Source organism: Mus caroli, unplaced genomic scaffold (genome assembly GCF_978045245.1).
Source record: "Mus caroli unplaced genomic scaffold, Mus_caroli_1 scaffold_7, whole genome shotgun sequence".
In the NCBI taxonomy this organism is placed as follows: domain Eukaryota; kingdom Metazoa; phylum Chordata; class Mammalia; order Rodentia; family Muridae; genus Mus; species Mus caroli.
This window is the reverse complement of record NW_028227262.1, coordinates 64,308,577-64,330,186: the sequence shown is the minus strand read 5'-3', so window position 1 is coordinate 64,330,186 and position 21,610 is coordinate 64,308,577. Positions and strand designations below refer to the sequence as shown.

Sequence of the window (21,610 nt, the reverse complement as noted above, 5' to 3'; positions counted from 1 at the left end):
CTGGCCACAAATCCTCTGCAGTAGCCAGCCAACACTGACAGAACTGTAGCCACAAATAAAATGTTATGTGCTGGTATATCTAGGACTCGATCAAACTTTATTTACAACAATAGGAGGAAAACTGAATTTGGCCTACAAGCCAGAAGTTGTTATGCCCACTCTAAAATAAAAGAAGATAGTAGGGTGACAAGATCAACTGATGAGAATGACATTCAGATGTCAGATGTCATGAAGGGCACTGATGAACTGCAGTATGATTAAAAATGTTAAATAAATAAATAAAGGAGCCAAACGTATACCACATGAAAAACAAATGAAGTTATTTTTAGCCCATAAAGGAAAGGTGATTTGGAGATCCTACACACTATATCTGGACTCTCCATTCTTCATCCCAAACCTAAACAATGGCTGTTTCAAATCTCTTGAAGAGCTAACACAAGAAAGGCTGCTTCTAATGAAGGCCTCTCACTAGAAAACAGGATTCAGGTCAAAGTAAGAGAAACCAATGTGGATAAAAAACATTATGGTTTCAACAAACTGGATGTTTTTAGCCTATTCTGGAGTTCTCCCAAAATTAAAACCTCCAATACAACTATATTCACCACTATTATTCATACTAAAATAATAGTCTTGTTTATTGCATCATTTCTCAAAATTTCTAACTTCAAACTTATAGACACATATTTTACATTAAGACTCATGAATACAGACATATACGAAGAGATATAAACACAGAGAAACTACAGGCACATGGGGACACAAACAGATATACAGAGAGAAACACAACAGACACACTGAGAGGCACAGACAGACACATACACAGACATGTGAAATGAACAGAGACAGAGAGAGAGACAGAAACAAAGTCACACACACACACAGAAAGAGAGAGAGAGAGAGATACACAGACTGAGACAATTTTCAAGAAACAATGTTTATCTTTACTAGATAGTACATTTTATTTTCTATTTAATTCTCTTCTGCTTAATTTCAAGTTTTCTTAGAATTACTGATCAATTCTAGCAAACTGATTTCATGCAAACCATCACCAAAAACAAATCCATAGGAGCCGACTCTATGTCAATGGTAATGCTCTTAACTGCTGAGCCATCTCTCCAGCCTCCTAGCTCTATGTCAACGGTAAGAAAATAGTAACTATCTTAATTCTAGCTGATTATTGTTCTATATACTACAATGAAAAACACTGTCTAGAAAGACACTGCTAATATAAAAAAGCATGGGCGTGCATGTACATATACACATTGTATATATACTTATACAAAGATGCTGTGAACACAAAATAATGAGCATCACAAAAAGTGTAATGTTATTAACTTAGTGTTATAAGTGGTTGATTAAAACTTAAAAATTTCCACCTCTAAATTCCTTTCAAGAGTTAAGAAATTCAGCATTCTTCACCTAAGTCAAATGGGTGCCCAGAGCAGAGCTTACCAGGTGTGCAGCTAGACATGATTCCTCTCACCCTCAGAGGAACTGCTTAAGAGTCTCAAGCAGCCAAAATACCAAACTGGAAAAATATAGTCAGGTATTCCTTCAGAAGCATTCAGACCAATCTGAAGGAATTTCTAACTTGAGCCAATTTAAAGTAGGGGAGAAAGTAGAACAAAGGTGAGTCTCAATCAGAAACTAAGGTCAGCAACTGCTAAGTTTCCAGGCAATAATCTGTATCATTTTGCTTAAACCATATTCTACATCCCTTGTATGCTTTGATCCATCCTGGAGCAGATTCCCAAGAATATGTGGGAGAAGTTTGCAATGCACAAGACTAAGAAGCATAGAAAAAGAATAATCAAGATTGTAAGGGAACTATGAGGCCTGCGTGAGGACAAGCAGCACATTCGCAACAAATCAAAAGACTTGTTACATCTAAGATGGAGAAAGCAACTAAGAAACATAAAGAGAGAAGTATTTGATGATGCTGACAATATTCTGTTTCTCAAGGTAGATGAGTTCTATCATACAAACCTTAGGATCCATGTGTTTGAGACTTCAAAGTATTGAAAACTTTATATAAGTAATGATATTTTATGTAACATATTACATTATATATCTGTTATATAATATCCCACAGCTGGAAACAGTATAGCACCTCTATTTCAAACATCAATATTTCTGTAGTTAAACACAAAATTTCACATTAAATAAAAGAAGTTACAAGGTTTAGTAGCTTAATGGTTTTATGTCTATTTAAGTAATATTTTGCAGGCAAATGGTTTTTTTTAACTATTGCAGTTTTAGAATATATTTGGTATCTAATAGCTTGCTTAGCCTTTTAAAAAAAACTGTTTCACAGAAGTGGATGCTCACAGATAGCTATTGGATGGATCACAGGGCCCCCAATTGAGGGGCTAGAGAAAGTATCCAAGGAGCTAAAGGGATCTGCAACCCTATAGGTGGAACAACAATATGAACTAACCAGTACCCCCCAGAGCTCTTGACTCTAGCTGCATATGTATCAAAAGATTGCCTAGTCCGCCATCACTGGAAAGAGAGGCCCACTGGACTTGCAAACTTTATATGTCCCAGTACAGGGGAACTCCAGGGCCAAAAAGTGGGAGTGGGTGAGTAGGGGAGTGGGGGGGAGGGTATGGGGGACTTTTGGGATAGCATTGGAAATGTAAATGAGGAAAATACCTAATAAAAAAAATTTAAAAAAAAACTGTTTCTTTGCTTTTTTAAGTAATATATTCTTTAAGATGAATTTTATACCCATTATACAGTTAACCCCATGAAGAAAAAAATTCAATTAAGGATTCTAATTTAGATTCCAACAAGAAAAACAAATGTATAAAGACCAGAGAGAAGAAAATAAAACTGTTATTAATGATAGAGCAGATGAGTCTTCTTAGCAATGGCAAAAATCTAAACTGTTTAACATAACAAATTTAGGAGAATAGTCTTCAGATCAACAAGCAAAGTCATCTAAGAGAAGGGCTCTGCGGTGACCTGCCTGAACATGAATCATGCTGTAGGCAGCACCCCACAGCCACCACAGGCCTTTTCACCTTGGCCTTTCAAGTAAGTAAGTAATGGCAGCTTTTTAATGCCTGGGCATGGGGGGTTGGGTGGAAATCCCAGCAAAGAAGCTGGTGGCTTCAGGGACAGTCTAAGTAACTGGTCACTGGTTCAATCCTCTTGTAGGCACTAAGCTAACTTAAAAGAGTATTCTTTATATAGGTTTTGGAATACTTCATAAAAATCTTTCCATACTTCATAAAAATCTTACTACACCCCAGGTACAGTGAGACACACCTGTAATCCTAGTACTTAAGAAGCTGTGAAAGGAGGAAGTTGGAGGCCAGAATAGGAAAACCCTATCTCAAAATAATCATCACCATCACCATCACCATCATCATGGAAGCCAAGAAATGAGAGTAAAGGCATGGCAGAGCCAGATGAACGGAACCTTAAGTACTATACTAAGTATGCTGGACTGTGTTCTCTCAAACCTAACAAAGGGAGCTATGCAGGTTTTTAAGCCAGGAAAATAATATGATCATATCTAAATGTACATGTAATTTGTTTAGTAATGATCACTTCATATCAATTTTGTGGTTTGGGCAGGCTGTCCATGCACCTTCTCCTGGACTCTCTATTTGAAAAGTGGGAACTAAAGTATCTGCCCATGAAAATAAGACCCACCTGTTCTACACGCCATGCAGTATGGCCCCTACTCTTTCAGTACTAATCAGAACCCCAGAAGAGGACAGAGGAGCAAATATCCAGTAATGTCTCCTTACTTTGAGTTTCTGGGCTTCTCCTCGTACTTTCAGCAGCTCAGTAATAGAGTCCACAAAGCCCTGGTAGTGAAAGTTGCACATTTTCTCGATTTCTCTGTCATGATTGCGGATACGAGTTTCTAGCTTCTCCATGAATCGTCCATGTTCCTCACCATCATAGACAGACCTTTAAAGAGAAGACGGCATGAAGATTACAGCACTTCTGAGGAGAAGAGAATTACAAACTCAGAAGAAACTTCTATAGAAACTAGATATTCAGGATACATAAACCACCAACTGAGTCCATACTATCCCCACATTAAAAGAGTGTCGGGTTTGGTTTGTTTTATTTTAGAAAAATCCAAAAACAGTTGCTTTCTAGTTCATTTAAAATCATTTGGCACACCGTCAGACTGTCATCCCAAAATAAAAGACTTGAATTACAGCTCCTGTCCATTTCTCCATTTAGCTCATCTGGAAAAACTCGATTTCAATAAATCCAACTATCCATTTACTCCATGACTCCACCCAAGAAGCTGAATAGTACTGGAGAAAAAAATCACAGGCAAGCTGGCTAGCTTCAGTATAACTAACTACACAGCTACAATCTAAAATAGTCACTCAACACTACTAGAAAATCCTACTGGAGATGAAATCCCTTGTCTAAAATGCTTGAAACCTAATGTTTCTAATTAGAGGAATTGGGGGAATAACTCATATTTGTATGAGTTATCTTGTATATAAGATTCAAATCCAAACACACAATTCATCATGTTTTCACATATAACTTATACCCAGAAGGTAAATCTATTCAATGTCTTAGTGACTTAGTGTTTTGACTACAACAGATCACAAACATGAGGCCAGCCTGGCATTTTCCACTTATGACACTCGTCATACATTCCTTATGAGCATTCGTACTTGAGACTTTTGAATTAGGAATGATCAACCCAAGCAAAGATGAACATCTCAAAAAATAATATAAACTCTCATCGTGTGTAAACCTTCATTTCTTCTGCCTCAATGTTGAGCCACCCCTCTCACTTACTGTTCTAACTATACACTTCCAGGAAGGAGAGAGGAAATACACTTAACTATTTCCTCTTCCCTCATGAAAATCAGCCAACCTGCTTACCTCTGTACTTCCTCCTCTGTCTGCTCTCCACAGACAGAGCTCATTTGCAGCTCACCCTGCTTATTGTTTCACAAACTTCTGCTCTACATCATGTAATTTTCCCTTTCCATCAGATCATGTCTGTATAAAGATCAGAGGAAAACTTGCCCTGAACTGCATGTCTCCTTCCAGCTACCATAGGTTTTCTGCTTTCCATCCTAGCAAAACATTTTCTACTTCTTTTCTTCCCACTAGAGCAAGTATTTATTTTACTCCTCTAGCAGCAGTATTTGTTGAGGCTTGGTGCTGACTTCTTCATTAAGCACTCTCTTCTGGAGAGAGTAATAGTAACCACATTAACATGAATTTACATTTCACTGACACACCTTCTCAATCTCCCTTCTAGAGCCTCCTCCTCTATTACACCTCCCCATGCTCTCTCACCAAGCAATCTCACAGCTCAAAATTATCAATCATATAGTACTGACTTCCTGATGGATAATCTACAAATGAGAGCATTACTCTGAAGTTTAAACTCAAATTTCCTATTACTACTGCAGTACTCCAATTGGATTGTTAAAAGCCATCCAAATGTAGTGTGTGTGTGTGTGTGTGTGTATGTACATGTGTGTGTACATATGTCAAGTGTTTACAATCATTTATCATCTGTCCATCCTCTCCCCATCTAGTCTACTACTAAATCATGACAACTCAACCTCCAAAACATGTTCTAGAATTAAATACAACCCACCATTTCTATTTAAATCATTGTCCAAATGTAAAACTTAGCTGCACCAGAGCAGTTAAAAAGCCTCCAAAATTTCATCATGCATTCACTACCATCAGCACCACCACCAATTACATAGTCCACATGGCAGTTAAAACAATCTCTTTGAATCAGTATTTCAGATATTACCCCCCAGCTTAAGTGTCTCCAAAGGCTTCTGTATTAATGAGGGTTCTCTATAGAAACAGACTTACAGAATGACTATGTATGTATGTATATGTATGTATGTATGTATATATATATATATAGAAGATTTTTTTAGAATGGCTTACAGGCTGTGGTCCAGCTAATCCAATAATGGCTGCCTATCAACAGAAGGGCCAAGAACCCAGTAGTTATTCAGTCCACGAGACTGGATGTATTAGCTGGTCTTTAATATGTGCTGGAATCCCTAAGTAGACTCTAATGCCCGTAAAGGAAAGGTCTTGCAGCAAGAGCAAGAACAAGCTCAGGTTGTATGGTAAACTGTTGGACCATTGTCAAACATTCAGTTTCCACTAAGGGGCCTAAGAGCAGGTTAAGAGCTGCCTTTCAAAGGGAGAATAAGTTGTCTGCAGATGACGGCAGAGCCTTGCCTCAAAATTCCAAAGGTCTCTTCTGTGACTCACCAATAGAGGCCTTCCAAGGGCTCCAAATAGCATCCCTGTCTGCCACTGATACCTCAAGTTATCATCAGGTCTGCTGGATCATATAGTAGTAGAGCTGCCTGCACAACAGCCTGTACATGTTAAAGAGCCTTCGCCTGGTCAGGCTCCATGCAAAGCTAATGGTTTTCTAAGCCTTTTGGTATCTGGGTCACAGTAACTTACCCAAGTGAGGAATATACTCTCTCCAGAATCCAAATAGGCAAACTAAACATTATGAATACCTCTGCATGTCCCAAACCTCTGGTTTCCTAAGAATTTTACTGAGTGCAGTGGGTTGAATAAGAATGGCTCCACAGACTCAAATATTTGAATCCTTAGTCACCAGTGAGTGTCTGAAAAAGATTAGAAGATTAGGAGGTGTGGCTTTTTTGGAGATGGTATGGCCTTGTTGGAGGAAATGTGCCAATGGGGTGGGCTCTGAGGTTTCAAATGCCAGACCCAATGTCTCTCTCTTCCTGCTGCCAGCAGATCCAAATGTAGAGCTCTCAGTTACTTCTCCAGCACTATTTCTGTCTGTGTGCCACCATGCTCACTGCCATGATGATAATGAGCAAAACTTCTGACACTGTAAATCTTAATTAAATGCTTTCTTTTATAGGAGTTGTTATGGTCATGGCATCTCTTCACAGAAATAGAACAGTGATCAAGAGACTGAGGTAGAAGTCTTCTGAATTTTACATGGATTTATTTCCCGTCCTTGATGCACATTTGTGTTACCAACAAGTTCAATATGGTTGATACCTCATGCTCACTTGGTCCAATCAGTATAATGCCATCAATATGGTACACTAATGTAATACTTTGTGGAGAAGAGCCAGATAATCAAGATCCATTCAAACTAAGTTATGACACAGAGCTAGAGAGCTAATGTATAGTTAATATAAAGGTATATTGCTGCCCTTGGACAACTGAAAGCAAATAGTTTCTGGAGGTCCTTACAGATAGGTATAGAGCAAAAAGACATTTCCTAGATCAATAGTTGTATACCATGTACCAGGAGATATGTTAACCTGCTAAAGAAAGGACACCACATCTGGTAGAGTAGCTTCAATTGGAGTCACTACTTGATAAAAGTTTTTGATAGTCAACTGTCATTCTCCACCCAGCCATCTTTCAAGTCCTTGATGGTTGTACTAATTTCTGCAATTGTTCTAGGGATGCAACACTGTATTGATTCACTATTTTTCCAGGAACGGGCAACTCTAAAGGCATTTAGTCTGTCCAACCACAACCATAATAGCCCTCATGCTAGGTCAGGGAACTAGTGCAAGAATTCCTCCTACTTCTACATATATCTACCCACTATATGGATTATCCTCCTACTTCTATATATATCTACCCAACTATATGGATTATCCTCCTACTTCTACATATATCTACCCACTATATGGATTATCCTCCTACTTCTACATATATCTACCCAACTATATGGATTATCCTCCTACTTCTACATATATCTACCCACTATATGGATTATCCTCCTACTTCTACATATATCTACCCACTATATGGATTATCCTCCTACTTCTACATATATCTACCAACTATATGGATTATCCTCCTACTTCTACATATATCTACCCACTATATGGATTATCCTCCTACTTCTACATATATCTACCCAACTATATGGATTATCCTCCTACTTCTACATATATCTACCCACTATATGGATTATCCTCCTACTTCTACATATATCTACCCACTATATGGATTATCCTCCTACATATATCTACCCACTATATGGATTATCCTCCTACTTCTACATATATCTACCCACTATATGGATTATCCTCCTACTTCTACATATATCTACCCAACTATATGGATTATCCTCCTACTTCTACATATATCTACCCACTATATGGATTATCCTCCTACTTCTACATATATCTACCCACTATATGGATTATCCTCCTACTTCTACATATATCTACCCACTATATGGATTATCCTCCTACTTCTACATATATCTACCCAACTATATGGATTATCCTCCTACTTCTACATATATCTACCCACTATATGGATTATCCTCCTACTTCTACATATATCTACCCACTATATGGATTATCCTCCTACTTCTACATATATCTACCCACTATATGGATTATCCTCCTACTTCTACATATATCTACCCACTATATGGATTATCCTCCTACTTCTACATATATCTACCCACTATATGGATTATCCTCCTACTTCTACATATATCTACCCACTATATGGATTATCCTCCTACTTCTACATATATCTACCCAACTATATGGATTATCCTCCTACTTCTACATATATCTACCCACTATATGGATTATCCTCCTACTTCTACATATATCTACCCACTATATGGATTATCCTCCTACTTCTACATATATCTACCCACTATATGGATTATCCTCCTACTTCTACATATATTTACCCAACTATATGGATTATCCTCCTACTACATATATCTATCTACCCAACTATATGGATTATCCTCCTACTTCTACATATATCTACCCACTATATGGATTATCCTCCTACTTCTACATATATCTACCCACTATATGGATTATCCTCCTACTTCTACATATATCTACCCACTATATGGATTATCCTCCTACTTCTACATATATCTACCCAACTATATGGATTATCCTCCTACTTCTACATATATCTACCCACTATATGGATTATCCTCCTACTTCTACATATATCTACCCAACTATATGGATTATCCTCCTACTTCTACATATATCTACCCACTATATGGATTATCCTCCTACTTCTACATATATCTACCCACTATATGGATTATCCTCCTACTTCTACATATATCTACCCAACTATATGGATTATCCTCCTACTTCTACATATATCTACCCACTATATGGATTATCCTCCTACTTCTACATATATCTACCCACTATATGGATTATCCTCCTACTTCTACATATATCTACCCACTATATGGATTATCCTCCTACTTCTACATATATCTACCCACTATATGGATTATCCTCCTACTTCTACATATATCTACCCAACTATATGGATTATCCTCCTACTTCTACATATATCTACCCACTATATGGATTATCCTCCTACTTCTACATATATCTACCCACTATATGGATTATCCTCCTACTTCTACATATATCTACCAACTATATGGATTATCCTCCTACTTCTACATATATCTACCCACTATATGGATTATCCTCCTACTTCTACATATATCTACCCAACTATATGGATTATCCTCCTACTTCTACATATATCTACCCACTATATGGATTATCCTCCTACTTCTACATATATCTACCCACTATATGGATTATCCTCCTACATATATCTACCCACTATATGGATTATCCTCCTACTTCTACATATATCTACCCACTATATGGATTATCCTCCTACTTCTACATATATCTACCCAACTATATGGATTATCCTCCTACTTCTACATATATCTACCCACTATATGGATTATCCTCCTACTTCTACATATATCTACCCACTATATGGATTATCCTCCTACTTCTACATATATCTACCCACTATATGGATTATCCTCCTACTTCTACATATATCTACCCAACTATATGGATTATCCTCCTACTTCTACATATATCTACCCACTATATGGATTATCCTCCTACTTCTACATATATCTACCCACTATATGGATTATCCTCCTACTTCTACATATATCTACCCACTATATGGATTATCCTCCTACTTCTACATATATCTACCCACTATATGGATTATCCTCCTACTTCTACATATATCTACCCACTATATGGATTATCCTCCTACTTCTACATATATCTACCCACTATATGGATTATCCTCCTACTTCTACATATATCTACCCAACTATATGGATTATCCTCCTACTTCTACATATATCTACCCACTATATGGATTATCCTCCTACTTCTACATATATCTACCCACTATATGGATTATCCTCCTACTTCTACATATATCTACCCACTATATGGATTATCCTCCTACTTCTACATATATCTACCCAACTATATGGATTATCCTCCTACTACATATATCTATCTACCCAACTATATGGATTATCCTCCTACTTCTACATATATCTACCCACTATATGGATTATCCTCCTACTTCTACATATATCTACCCACTATATGGATTATCCTCCTACTTCTACATATATCTACCCACTATATGGATTATCCTCCTACTTCTACATATATCTACCCAACTATATGGATTATCCTCCTACTTCTACATATATCTACCCACTATATGGATTATCCTCCTACTTCTACATATATCTACCCAACTATATGGATTATCCTCCTACTTCTACATATATCTACCCACTATATGGATTATCCTCCTACTTCTACATATATCTACCCACTATATGGATTATCCTCCTACTTCTACATATATCTACCCACTATATGGATTATCCTCCTACTTCTACATATATCTACCCACTATATGGATTATCCTCCTACTTCTACATATATCTACCCACTATATGGATTATCCTCCTACTTCTACATATATCTACCCACTATATGGATTATCCTCCTACTTCTACATATATCTACCCACTATATGGATTATCCTCCTACTTCTACATATATCTACCCACTATATGGATTATCCTCCTACTTCTACATATATCTACCCAACTATATGGATTATCCTCCTACTTCTACATATATCTACCCACTATATGGATTATCCTCCTACTTCTAAATATATCTACCCACTATATGGATTATCCTCCTACTTCTACATATATCTACCCACTATATGGATTATCCTCCTACTTCTACATATATCTACCCACTATATGGATTATCCTCCTACTTCTACATATATCTACCCACTATATGGATTATCCTCCTACTTCTACATATATCTACCCACTATATGGATTATGGGTGGGAAGGTTGGATTACCACAGGATGAGTTCAGAGACCCACTAGACCTGTGAATCAGACTTCAGCCAAACTCCATTAATCCTCTAACCTCCATTAAGCCCTGCTTTAACTGGAGGGCCATAAGGCTTCTTGAGGTCTCCTGGAATCAGTATCAATTCAGAACCAATAACGCACACGCTGACTGGGACATGTCAACATTATCTCTGATCCTTGACACTCCTTCAGCAAACACATATGTGCTCAGTGCCCATGTTTTTTGAGTCTGGAGTGATGTGTGGTACAGGATCATCACGCACTTATCCTCTGGATAAGACAGTTTATTTTCCTCATCATGTCAGTTCACTACCCAAAATTAAGGGTAACACACACACACACACACACACACGCACACACACACACACGCACACACGCCTACAAACACTGACTTCAGTAAAAACACAGCCATCAAGATTCATTCCCCTTCCTTGGAAAGAAAAAGATGAACAAAATTATAAGCAGCCCTCCAAGTAAATGATTTTACAAAAGCTATGTAGAACACACAAGACTGAACCTACCACTGACATTTCAGTAAGTTTCAAGCTTAAATCTTCCTCTTTCAAAGAAAAGAAAAGGAATCTTCTAAGTAAAGATACTCATAATCCTTGTCATGTAGAAAACTAGGGGGTTGCAGGGGGAACACTGAAAAATCCTCAAATTTAAAAATATAGGCTGGTATTCAATTTTTTAAAAACTTTGGTTTAATTTCAGTATATTCTGACTCAGTAATAGTGTCTACATTAGGTTCTACTAAGAAAAAAATTTTCATTCATTCTCTCCAAAGATAAAGGACAAACTTGATGGGAAAAAAAAAAATCACAAAGTTCAGAAATTCAGGCACCAGGTATAGTAGAGCATGTAATCCTAGCAGTTGGGAAGTGGAGCAAGGAGGGTGAGGACTCCAAGGGGAGCCTAACTAACTAGTGCAAAGCCCCCTGAACTATGTAAGGCCTACTCAAAGGAAAATAAGCAAAGAAAATCAGAACTTAGATAATGCCTCCCTGGGTTTCCTATTTTTTAAAAAGAAAAGAAAACCTAAACTAAAAATCAAAGTAAGAAAATGTGGATTTTAGATGTCTGATTGTGAGGCCTTAGTCTTAGCCCTGTAATTAGCTACATCTTTGGCCAATTCAATTAATCTCTCTGACCTTCAGCTCTTTCTCATTTACAAAATAGGAAACAGCAATCAATTACAATTTCCCTGAAGTCCTAGCTGAGCGCTGAGCTTTCTGATGCAGGCACATAATGAGGAGGAGCGCTCTGTGACAGACAGCAGGTGGTAGATTTAATCTCCTTATCAATGTCACCAAGTTCCTACTTAGAATCTTCATGATTTTAACACTCTATTAGACCAGGATGTGGCATAACTTTAAAGGTTTACAGTGGGCCCTTGGAGTAGAAAATTTAAAAATTAAAATAATAATTGGTTAGTAAGGCACTCCCAGGCCTGTAATCCCAGCATTCAGGAGGCTGAGGCAGGGGGCTGAGCTCAGTGATTAGTACCAAGCCAGCCAGGACAACAGGGCAAGACCCTGTCTCAAAAAAAAAAAAAAAAAAAAAAAAAAAAGTTGAAATCTAAAGCTCACAAATCTAAATGAAGGAAAGTAGAAAGTGCCCTATATTTCCCATGTTCTGGAAACTTACAGTACTCCCTGGTTCTGGATAAATTCTTTGTGTGCATCCAAGGGAAAAGGATACACAGTTTCCATGTAGCTATCAGACAGGTGAAAATATATTTACTTGCATTTTGTGTCTTTAGTTACAAATTGCTTCTATCACAGTAAAAAGCAATGTGAACATAAACCATAAAGACTCAGCATTTCAAATATATTTCAGCATAAGTCATCAATAACCAACAGGCCTATCAGATACAAAAGGCAAAAACAAATAAATAAACAAGTCTTAAACTGGAAAAGTTAGAGATCTACTAAATTAGCTTTCTACTGGCAGTCAGCACTGGTTTTAATAGTATTACTTTCCCTTCTGAATAAATCACCTAGAGTGGAGAAAGACTGCCATCTAGTGATGACCAATTTCTAATACTTCTTTTAAAATGGAATTCGATGTAACAGACTGATGAAAAACATCCAAAAAAGGCATTTGATCAAATCTGTGGGTCCAAGGCAGGGGATGTAGCTCAACTGGTATAGTGTAACCTTTCATACAGAAAGCCCCAGAACTGCATAAAACTGGGCATGCTACCAACACTCTGGAGGAGGAGACAGGAGGATTAGGCATTCAAGGTTATCCTCAATTACAAGTTTGAGGCCAGCAGGAGCTACCTGAAACCTTGTCCACACCTCCCACCCACCCCAACCTCCAAAAAAAAGAGCCTTAGAAAAGACCAACTCTTTGAAATATTACTGTACTTCTCTATGCTTTCTGACACAAGATACATAACAGTTAAACAAGACTATGGAAGTTCTGGGGGGTCTGGTTGGTTGATATTGTTGTTCTTCCTGTGGGGTTACAAACCCCTTCAACTGCTTCAGTCCTTTTCCTTAGTCTGAGCACAGGGGAGGAAGAAGTAGACATATCCCTGCCTTGGCTCCAGAGTGAGTTCTCTAGGAGTAAGAGAAAGGACTGAAGGAGCTGAAGGGGTTTGCAACCCCATAAGAAGAACAACAATATCAACAAACCAAACCCCCAGAACTCCCAAGGACTAAGCCATCAACAAAGGAATACACATGGCTCCAGCTGCATAAGTTGCAGAGGATGGCCTTGTAATGCTTCAATGGAAGGAGAGGTCCTTGGTCCTATGAAAGCTCCATAGATGCCCCAGTGTAGAGGAATCAAGGGCAGGAAGGTGGGAGTGGGTAGGTGGGTGGGTGGGTGAACACCCTCATAGAAGCAGGGGGAGGGAGAAGTGATAGGGTGTTTCCGAGAGGGAGGGAAACCGGGAAAGAAGATAACATTTAAATTTTAAATAAAGAAAATATCCAAAAATAAAAAAGTTTTTAAAAAGACTATGGAGCAAACAATGGGGAACTGCTAATCATTTCATCACAAGAATATACTAGAACTGTAAAAAGTAAGCAAGAAGAAATGCTTAGAAATTAATCGTGGTTTTTATATAATAATGTTGATTCAAGTAAAATGGAGACCTAAGAGTTTGATTTCCATAACCTCCCTAGTATATCAAAGGTTTTTACAAAAGGTATATTTGTGCATCCTAGTGTGCATTGCTAATAATACACCTTGATACATCATAATGGTTCCATATCCCCCTCCCACCTAGATTTCAAAAGCATTATTTTAAAAGCTTTTAACTGATAAAGTGACACTTAAAACTTGAATTCAACAACTACCATTCTCCTACACTAAGCCACTACAGAAGTGTATGACTTGCAGAAAGTCAAAGTCAGCTTCAATCTACTTTTGAAACGACAAGGAAGCAGCCATCTAGGGTGGATGATCCCCACTCATAATCTCTGCACGCAGGAGGCTGAGGTCAGCCAGGGCTAAAAGGGAGCTGGGCAGTGGTGGCACTCCCTTAGTCTGAGCAAGGGAGGAAAAAGCAGGCAGATCTCTGCCTTGGCTCCAGAGTGAGTTCCAGGACAGCCAGGGGCTACACAGAGAAATCCTGACTAGAAAGAGAAAGAGGAGGGAGGAGAGAGAGAGAGAAGTATGAGAGAAGAGAAAGGAGAGAGGAGGAATTCCACTGCAGGATGAGTGAGCTGTGGATTAGCTGTGTCTACATAGCAACTATTGATGCTTTTCTGTTTGAGCAGTCCTGTCTTTGTCTGGTGTTTCACCTTCCTATCCTACAACTAGAGAGAAACTTTAAGTTACCTTGTCAGTGACCAGTTAACATAATGATGTGTAATACAACTCTCACCAATGAAAAGGGAAAACTGTTAGTGAAATGCCAAAGTTGGGGAGGGAAGTGTGTAAAAAGTTGCTTTTCCTACCATAAATACTGCCCTGTAGAAATAAGACACTTACAGGCAGGTGACGCAACCATACTAAAATGAGAGGAAATGGTGCCAATAATCTAGGCATAGAAAGGGGAACGTGTACAAAACACCTGAGTCCTGGACTGTGAAGAAATTCTCACCAGCTGTCTCCAGATACTCCATTTGTCAGTCAATTACCAATTATTTAAATCACTTTCCCTCAATCCTCTGCTATTTGCATAGTAAAGTATCCTAGAGGACAGCATGTTGTTCAGTTTGCAAAGGCAAATCAAAGAGACAAACAACAATAGGTATCCACAGTTTGTTAAGGACTCCAGCCTCAACTATCCTTCCCTTTCCTTCCATTTCAAAGTAAATCTCATTCACTCTTAAAACCACAGTTCACACCTTCCTTCTTCCGAAGAGCCATTTCTAATCACTTAGCACCCTTCATTCCCACCTCCTCTGTAACTAACTGCCCTCACAAAATTTATTAAACTATATCATGATGGTCTGTTCAATTATCAGTCTTCTTATACTAAAACATTAGTCCTCCCTTGTGCAACGACTGTCTTACCCATTTTATCTCCGGGTGTTTTCACAGGGCCTGAAGTGGAAAGATTTTCCCACTGAAGAGGACAAAAATGGATACAAAGAGGAAATGTAAATCAAGCAATGGATGTGGATTTACCCTTGTTTCAGAGATGGCTGCAAGAGTAATTAATACAGGAGACCAAACATATCTACTCATATGTCTTAAGACCAAGAAAAACTCAAGACACAAAGAACTGAACATTTTCAGTTTGGAGTTTTGGTTTTGATTATCCAAGAAAAAGATTCCAGAGTTTGTTCTGGTCTTTTCTTTTTCATATATCTTTTTTAACTTGTCATGGCTTTATCCCTCAAACATTTTCTTCTCATTAAACTCCATAAAAGAATCATTAGCATTTTTGTTTACTCCAAAAGTTAAAAATAAAGTGGAAAAACACATTTGAGCATGATGTTGAAAGAGAACAACAAGAGGTCAAAAGGAGTTTATATCTCTACTTACTTCAGTATGTCTACTGATTGTATTCAGACTTCAGGATTATAAATTGGACACTCTGGGTACAGGACAAAATAGACCACTGCATACCATCATCAATACCTGGAGATGCATATTGTAATTAATGAAGTCTAAGGTGATCACAAAACATCTAACAGTTAATACTGTTGATCTGTCAACTTGTCTAGAATAATGTAGGAGACAAGCCTCTGGGAATGTCCATGATGCAGTTTCTAGGTTAGGTTAACTAATTATGGAAAGGCGTACCATTTAAAGGGCTGGCTGGAGCAGTGGTTCTCAAGCTTCCTAATGCTGTGGTCATTTAATATAGTTCCTCATGTTGTTGTGACCCCCAACCATAAATTTTTTTGTTAACTGTAATTTTGCTACTGTTATGAATCATAATGTAAATATCTATGTTTTCTGATGGTCTTAGGCAACTCCTATAAAAAGTTCGTCCCCCACCAAAGGGGTCTTGACAGGTTGAGAACAGCTGGGATAGAGTTTGTGACTTCAATAAAAAAGGAAGAAGCAAGCTGAACCAGCTGAGGTGCCTATTTAACATATCAAAGTAGACCTGGCCACCAGGTTCTCTGCAACCCTCAGTCCCAACCTGTTACAGGGTAGGGCTAGCATTCATCCCTCCCACCCCCAACCAAAACTTTCTCCAGCCCAGGGGCTAAACTGCCCTTCCCCTAGCTGTTCTTCCCTCTATAATCCAACCATTTTGGTTACCTATTCCTTTAGTTTATTCTCTTGCCCAGTCTCTTGGTCCTGGTCAGTGGCTGCTGTGCCCTCTCCCCTGCCCCTCTCTCCACACATGGCTCTCACGGTCTTGTCCACTCTGGACTCTGCCACATGCCCCTGCCTCTGACTGTGCTCCTTCTTACCTAAATTAAACTTTCTCCTCCATCATACCTAGGAGTAGTCATGTTCTTTCCTTTTTTATTTTTTTTTTCACTCAAACACCAGTATCTAATTGTCAGAACACAGTCTACGAATGAAGCTGTGTGAGATTTTTGAGACCTTGTGAGAAAACACCGAGAGAGACAGAGAGAGACAGAGACATACAGAGAGAGACATAGAGAGACAGACAGAGACACAGAGAGAGACAGAGAGACAGAGAGAGACAAAGAGAGAAACAGAGAGAGACAGGAGTAAACAAAACAAAAGCCGTGTAGCATCTGTTCATTCCTCCATAACATGCGCTGCTCGTGGGATGTGCTTCCGAGCCCTCCCAGATGTCCTGACAGGAGCAGGGTTTACTGGAGCTTACACATCGCCCTACCCACTGGTATCCAGAATGGTGTTCCCAAGCATGACTTGCCCCAGGACATCAGTCTATGGCTTAAACTCATGTGACCTTTGCTCTTCTGACCTTGCTTAACCCTCAAGAATATCCTCAAACTATAAATTGTCTGATACTCTGAATAAAGTTGGCTATTGCATGATACTATAGTCCACCTCATTTTTGGACTCTACTCTCCCAGGCCAGCTAGAGCAGTAACATTTCATAACCTTATTTTCTGGCTGTGGTGCATTACAACCAACCACCTTCTATCTTGCCACCCTGCCTTTCCCACCATGATGAACTGTATCCTCTTAAACTGGGAGCCAAAACAAAGCCCTCCTCCTTGAAGTTACTTCTTGTCAAGTATTTGATCAAAGCAATACAAAAGGCAAGTAATATAATATCTAAATGGTTTTGTAATACCGCACAAGAGCAAACACAATCCAGCACTTTTTCTGTCTTTGCAGATCCCAATGTATCTGACTGGCTTCACCGAGACTGCCCATATAACCAAGAGGATGCTCTAAGGGAATTCTGTCTCGGGCAAGAAAGAAAGTCAAAGGTGGGCACTTCAAAAAACCAGAGTCGGGGGCAGCTTCAGCTGGCACCTAGCCAAAGAGCCTTCCAAAGAATGTGACTTGGGTTAAATACAACTAGAAAGTCTCAGAAGAGGAAAATTTGTCATAAAATATCCAAATCAACAACAGAAATCAAACAGGAAATAAGCCAATAGAAGCAAAGATAGTCCAATTTAAGTCTACAGAGCCTGTCATAACTAAAACTTGGGTACTGTCCTGTTGGGACAAAGCAGCAGCAGCATCTGAAGATACAGTCTCAGCAAAGCTTGTCAGTGCCTTTATCACTTCCTCTGTACAAATTCCTGTTAAAAGCAAAAGGATTTATTCCATTCTTTTTTTTTTTTTTAGCTGAATCATGAATGTTACTAATTATAAGATTAGAAATAAGAGTACTTGAGGTGGGATCTTTTTTTAGTTCAGAAGTAAGATGATTAAGTATTTGCATCATTGTGTGACACATACCACCCTCAAACCTTGTTATGAAGTTGGGTACATTACCCATTTGACATGAGAAAAACAAAAAGAATGCCTAAGGAAGTTGCGTGACTAAATTCCTGAGCTACACAGTAAGTCATCCTGGGATACAAAGAGATCCTGTCTTTAAAGAAATTAAAATTAACTAATTTTTAAAAAGAATGAATGAATGAGCACGGTAGTGTATACCTGTAAATCCAACATTCTAAGATCTAAGTAGGAGGATCACTGCAAGTTCAAGGCCAGCCTAATCTCCAAAGTGAATCCAACTAAACAGAGCAATTTAATACTCCAAAATTAAGTCCCTAGCACTGAAAACCCTGAGGGACCAATAAAGAATAATAGAGTTGTTTCCATTCAAAAAAATGTAATCGAAAACAAAGTAGCAAAATAAGATGGTGCTCCCCTGGAGCAATGCAAAGCATTAGACATGCTATGAAAAACACTTCCAGTAGTAAATCTTAAAAATCTAAACTAAGGCTCTAGACCATTAGTGCATGACTCTGCAGTAGAGAAAATAAAAACCATCTCCAGTGACTGGAGTAAAAAGGAACAGAAATCAAAGAGACAAATGAGGGGACCTCAAAATAACTAAAACCAAGATACCTCAGTGAAAAAAGGGAGCTTGCAAGGAGACCTCCCTCCTCTGGTATTGATTCTGGTTGCAGGAGAAAGAAAAACTTCTAGTCATTGTAAACAAAAGAGTAAGTCTCATAGTGATACTATTAATATCTGTACAGTCAAAAAATGTCAAATTCTTCATTTTAGGGGCAGGTATGGAGGTGCATCTTTTATCCCAGCACTCAGGAAGTCAGAAGTAGAAGGATCAATTGCTTGAGTTCAAGTTCAAACCATGCCTGGGGAACATAGCAAAATATCATCTCACAATAATAATTGTTATTTATTTCAGAAGCAGTCTCCTTCCCAATGTCCAGATATAACTGACTGAATGAACATAAATCTTCCCTAGAGAAATATAGTTTAATCCATATTTCTAAGACTTCTGAGAAGTACTAGTTCTTTAAAGTAGAATTTAAGTATCAAAAAACAAATCTTAGAACATGGATAGTTTAAAAACAAAACAACAACAAAGCTTAAAAATAATAAAAAATTATTTACCCAGGCTTAAAACTGATATGTGTAAACTAAAAATAACTGATATATTTAAAGAAATAGCAAACATTTAAACCAAAACAAAAACTTAAACATTTAATCCCAAAACTGAAGAAATTACAAAATCGCTACCAAAAGCAAATAGGTAGGGCCAGCAAGGTGACTCAGAAGGTAGAGGTGCTCACCTGCTGCTAAGCCTCACAGTCTGAATTCCATTCCTGGGACCCACATAATAGAAGGAAAGAATCAAACCTGGCAAGTGTCCCCTGACCGCCACCATGGAACACACACACAGACATGTATAAATAAATGTAATAATAGTCTGGTTTTAAAGGAATAAACTACAAAACCTGTTGAAACACCTGGTTACCCTTCATTTAGAGAGGTACAGAGTGAGTTATTCCTTCGCAGGCATGGTATCACCATTTCCCACTTAACCCTAATATTGACAATAAAAATCTGAACTGACCTTGACCCTAGGAAACCATGAGTGGTTGGGAGTAAATTCCATCAAAAGTATTATCCTTCCATCTTCCCAAACCCCTCATTCTATCCTCCAGTCCCACTGGAAAACAGGCCTAAGAATGAATGAGCACCATTAAGGACATTTCACTGGTAGAGGGTTACTATTCGTTTGCTTGAAAATTTTTATTTGTTCATTATCTTTGAAAGGCACCACATACATACGATTTATTTACATGCGTTTCACTCCCACAGGACCATGAATTCCTTGAGAGTTCACACCCGGATCAATGCCTACATTCCACAGAGAAGGCTTTATAAAGTGACACAGGGCCTATGGCAGAACCCAAAGACGGTTCAACTTTCTACGAGAACAGGCACTAGGGATGATAATGAACACTCTGACTAAGAAGTAAATTTGAGTCCTATTACTGCAAATTACCTGTACTTCAGCTAAGTATTAATACAGAAAGAACCAGAGGAAAAGAAGAAAGAAGGCTCAAGGGAATTTCTTATAGAAGAATGTCTGGGAATAATTTGTTATTTCCCTAGCTCTCCTCTAGTCCTTCTGGAAGCTGGGAGCAACAAAGGCTGGCTGGTTCCAAGAGGAGCTGGTGTTTCTAGTCTTACTGCCAGTTGAAGGGGGAGGGTGACAGCAGTCCCTAAGGGCTTTTAGGAAAAATTGCTTCCAGGTGGAAATTTTTTATGGTACTATGCAGCCTGCAGCACTGCTCCCCTTCTCCCCCTGCCTTCCTTCACAACTACTGATGATTAAACCATGGACAATCAGGCTGCAACAATGGAAACAGCCAGACAACTTCCAAACAACATGGTTATATGCTCCAAATTATCAAGTTTACTCTCAATTCACTGGCAAAGTTTTGTTTTGTTTTTAAAGGAAAGGGCAAGGTGGTGTTTATTAAAGATTTGTGGAAGTAGCCAAGAACTCTCTATTATAATGATAGGCATCAGTACCCAACCAGCCCCACATAACACAGACATAGAAATAAGAAGGGACAATCTTCCGTGTCCTGTTACCTACAGATTTTTATAACTTTAGTCTGGCCTGGATTGAACACTCCATTAAGCCCTTCTGTCATCATAAGAGTACACAGGGAACTTTGACCTGGTGTCATGATGAAAAGCTAGATCAGTTTACACCTGAAAGTGGTACTGAAAAGGTTCTGTCTGTCTGTCTGTCTGTCTGTCGTCTGCCTCTGAAATCAAAGTGAATGTGTGCCAACTCGAAGTGGGGGCTATATTGCTAGCCATGCAAAAAGCAGAGAAAAATTAATCCTATGACACTGACCGAATCTGGGCAAAACTGTTCCCATGACACTAAAACTGAAAAGGATATACCTAGTTCAGCATTTCTAAATCATAATAAAAGGAAGCATCTTTTAAATGTGTCAAATGTCAAATGAACATTTCTCATATAGTAACTCAGCTATCCCTCAAATATAACTCTGGTGGTTTGAATAAGAATGGCCCCATAAGCT

General features: G+C 38.4%; 1 protein-coding gene and 1 non-coding gene across 2 annotated transcripts in view; one reads left to right on the top strand and one right to left on the bottom strand.

Moving 5' to 3' along the window:
* The window catches only part of Exoc6b (exocyst complex component 6B), a 456,105-nt gene that overhangs the window by 377,760 nt on the left and 56,735 nt on the right, over positions 1–21,610 (bottom strand). Inside the window, exon 2 of the mRNA XM_021164559.2 lies at positions 3,762–3,927. Coding sequence (XP_021020218.2) covers positions 3,762–3,927 — 166 coding nt within the window. The remainder of the gene's footprint in view (positions 1–3,761; positions 3,928–21,610) is intronic.
* LOC115031442 (small nucleolar RNA U13) lies at positions 18,466–18,570 on the top strand. Its single transcript, XR_003837067.1, has one exon. It is a non-coding gene; the product is annotated as a small nucleolar RNA U13 (small nucleolar RNA).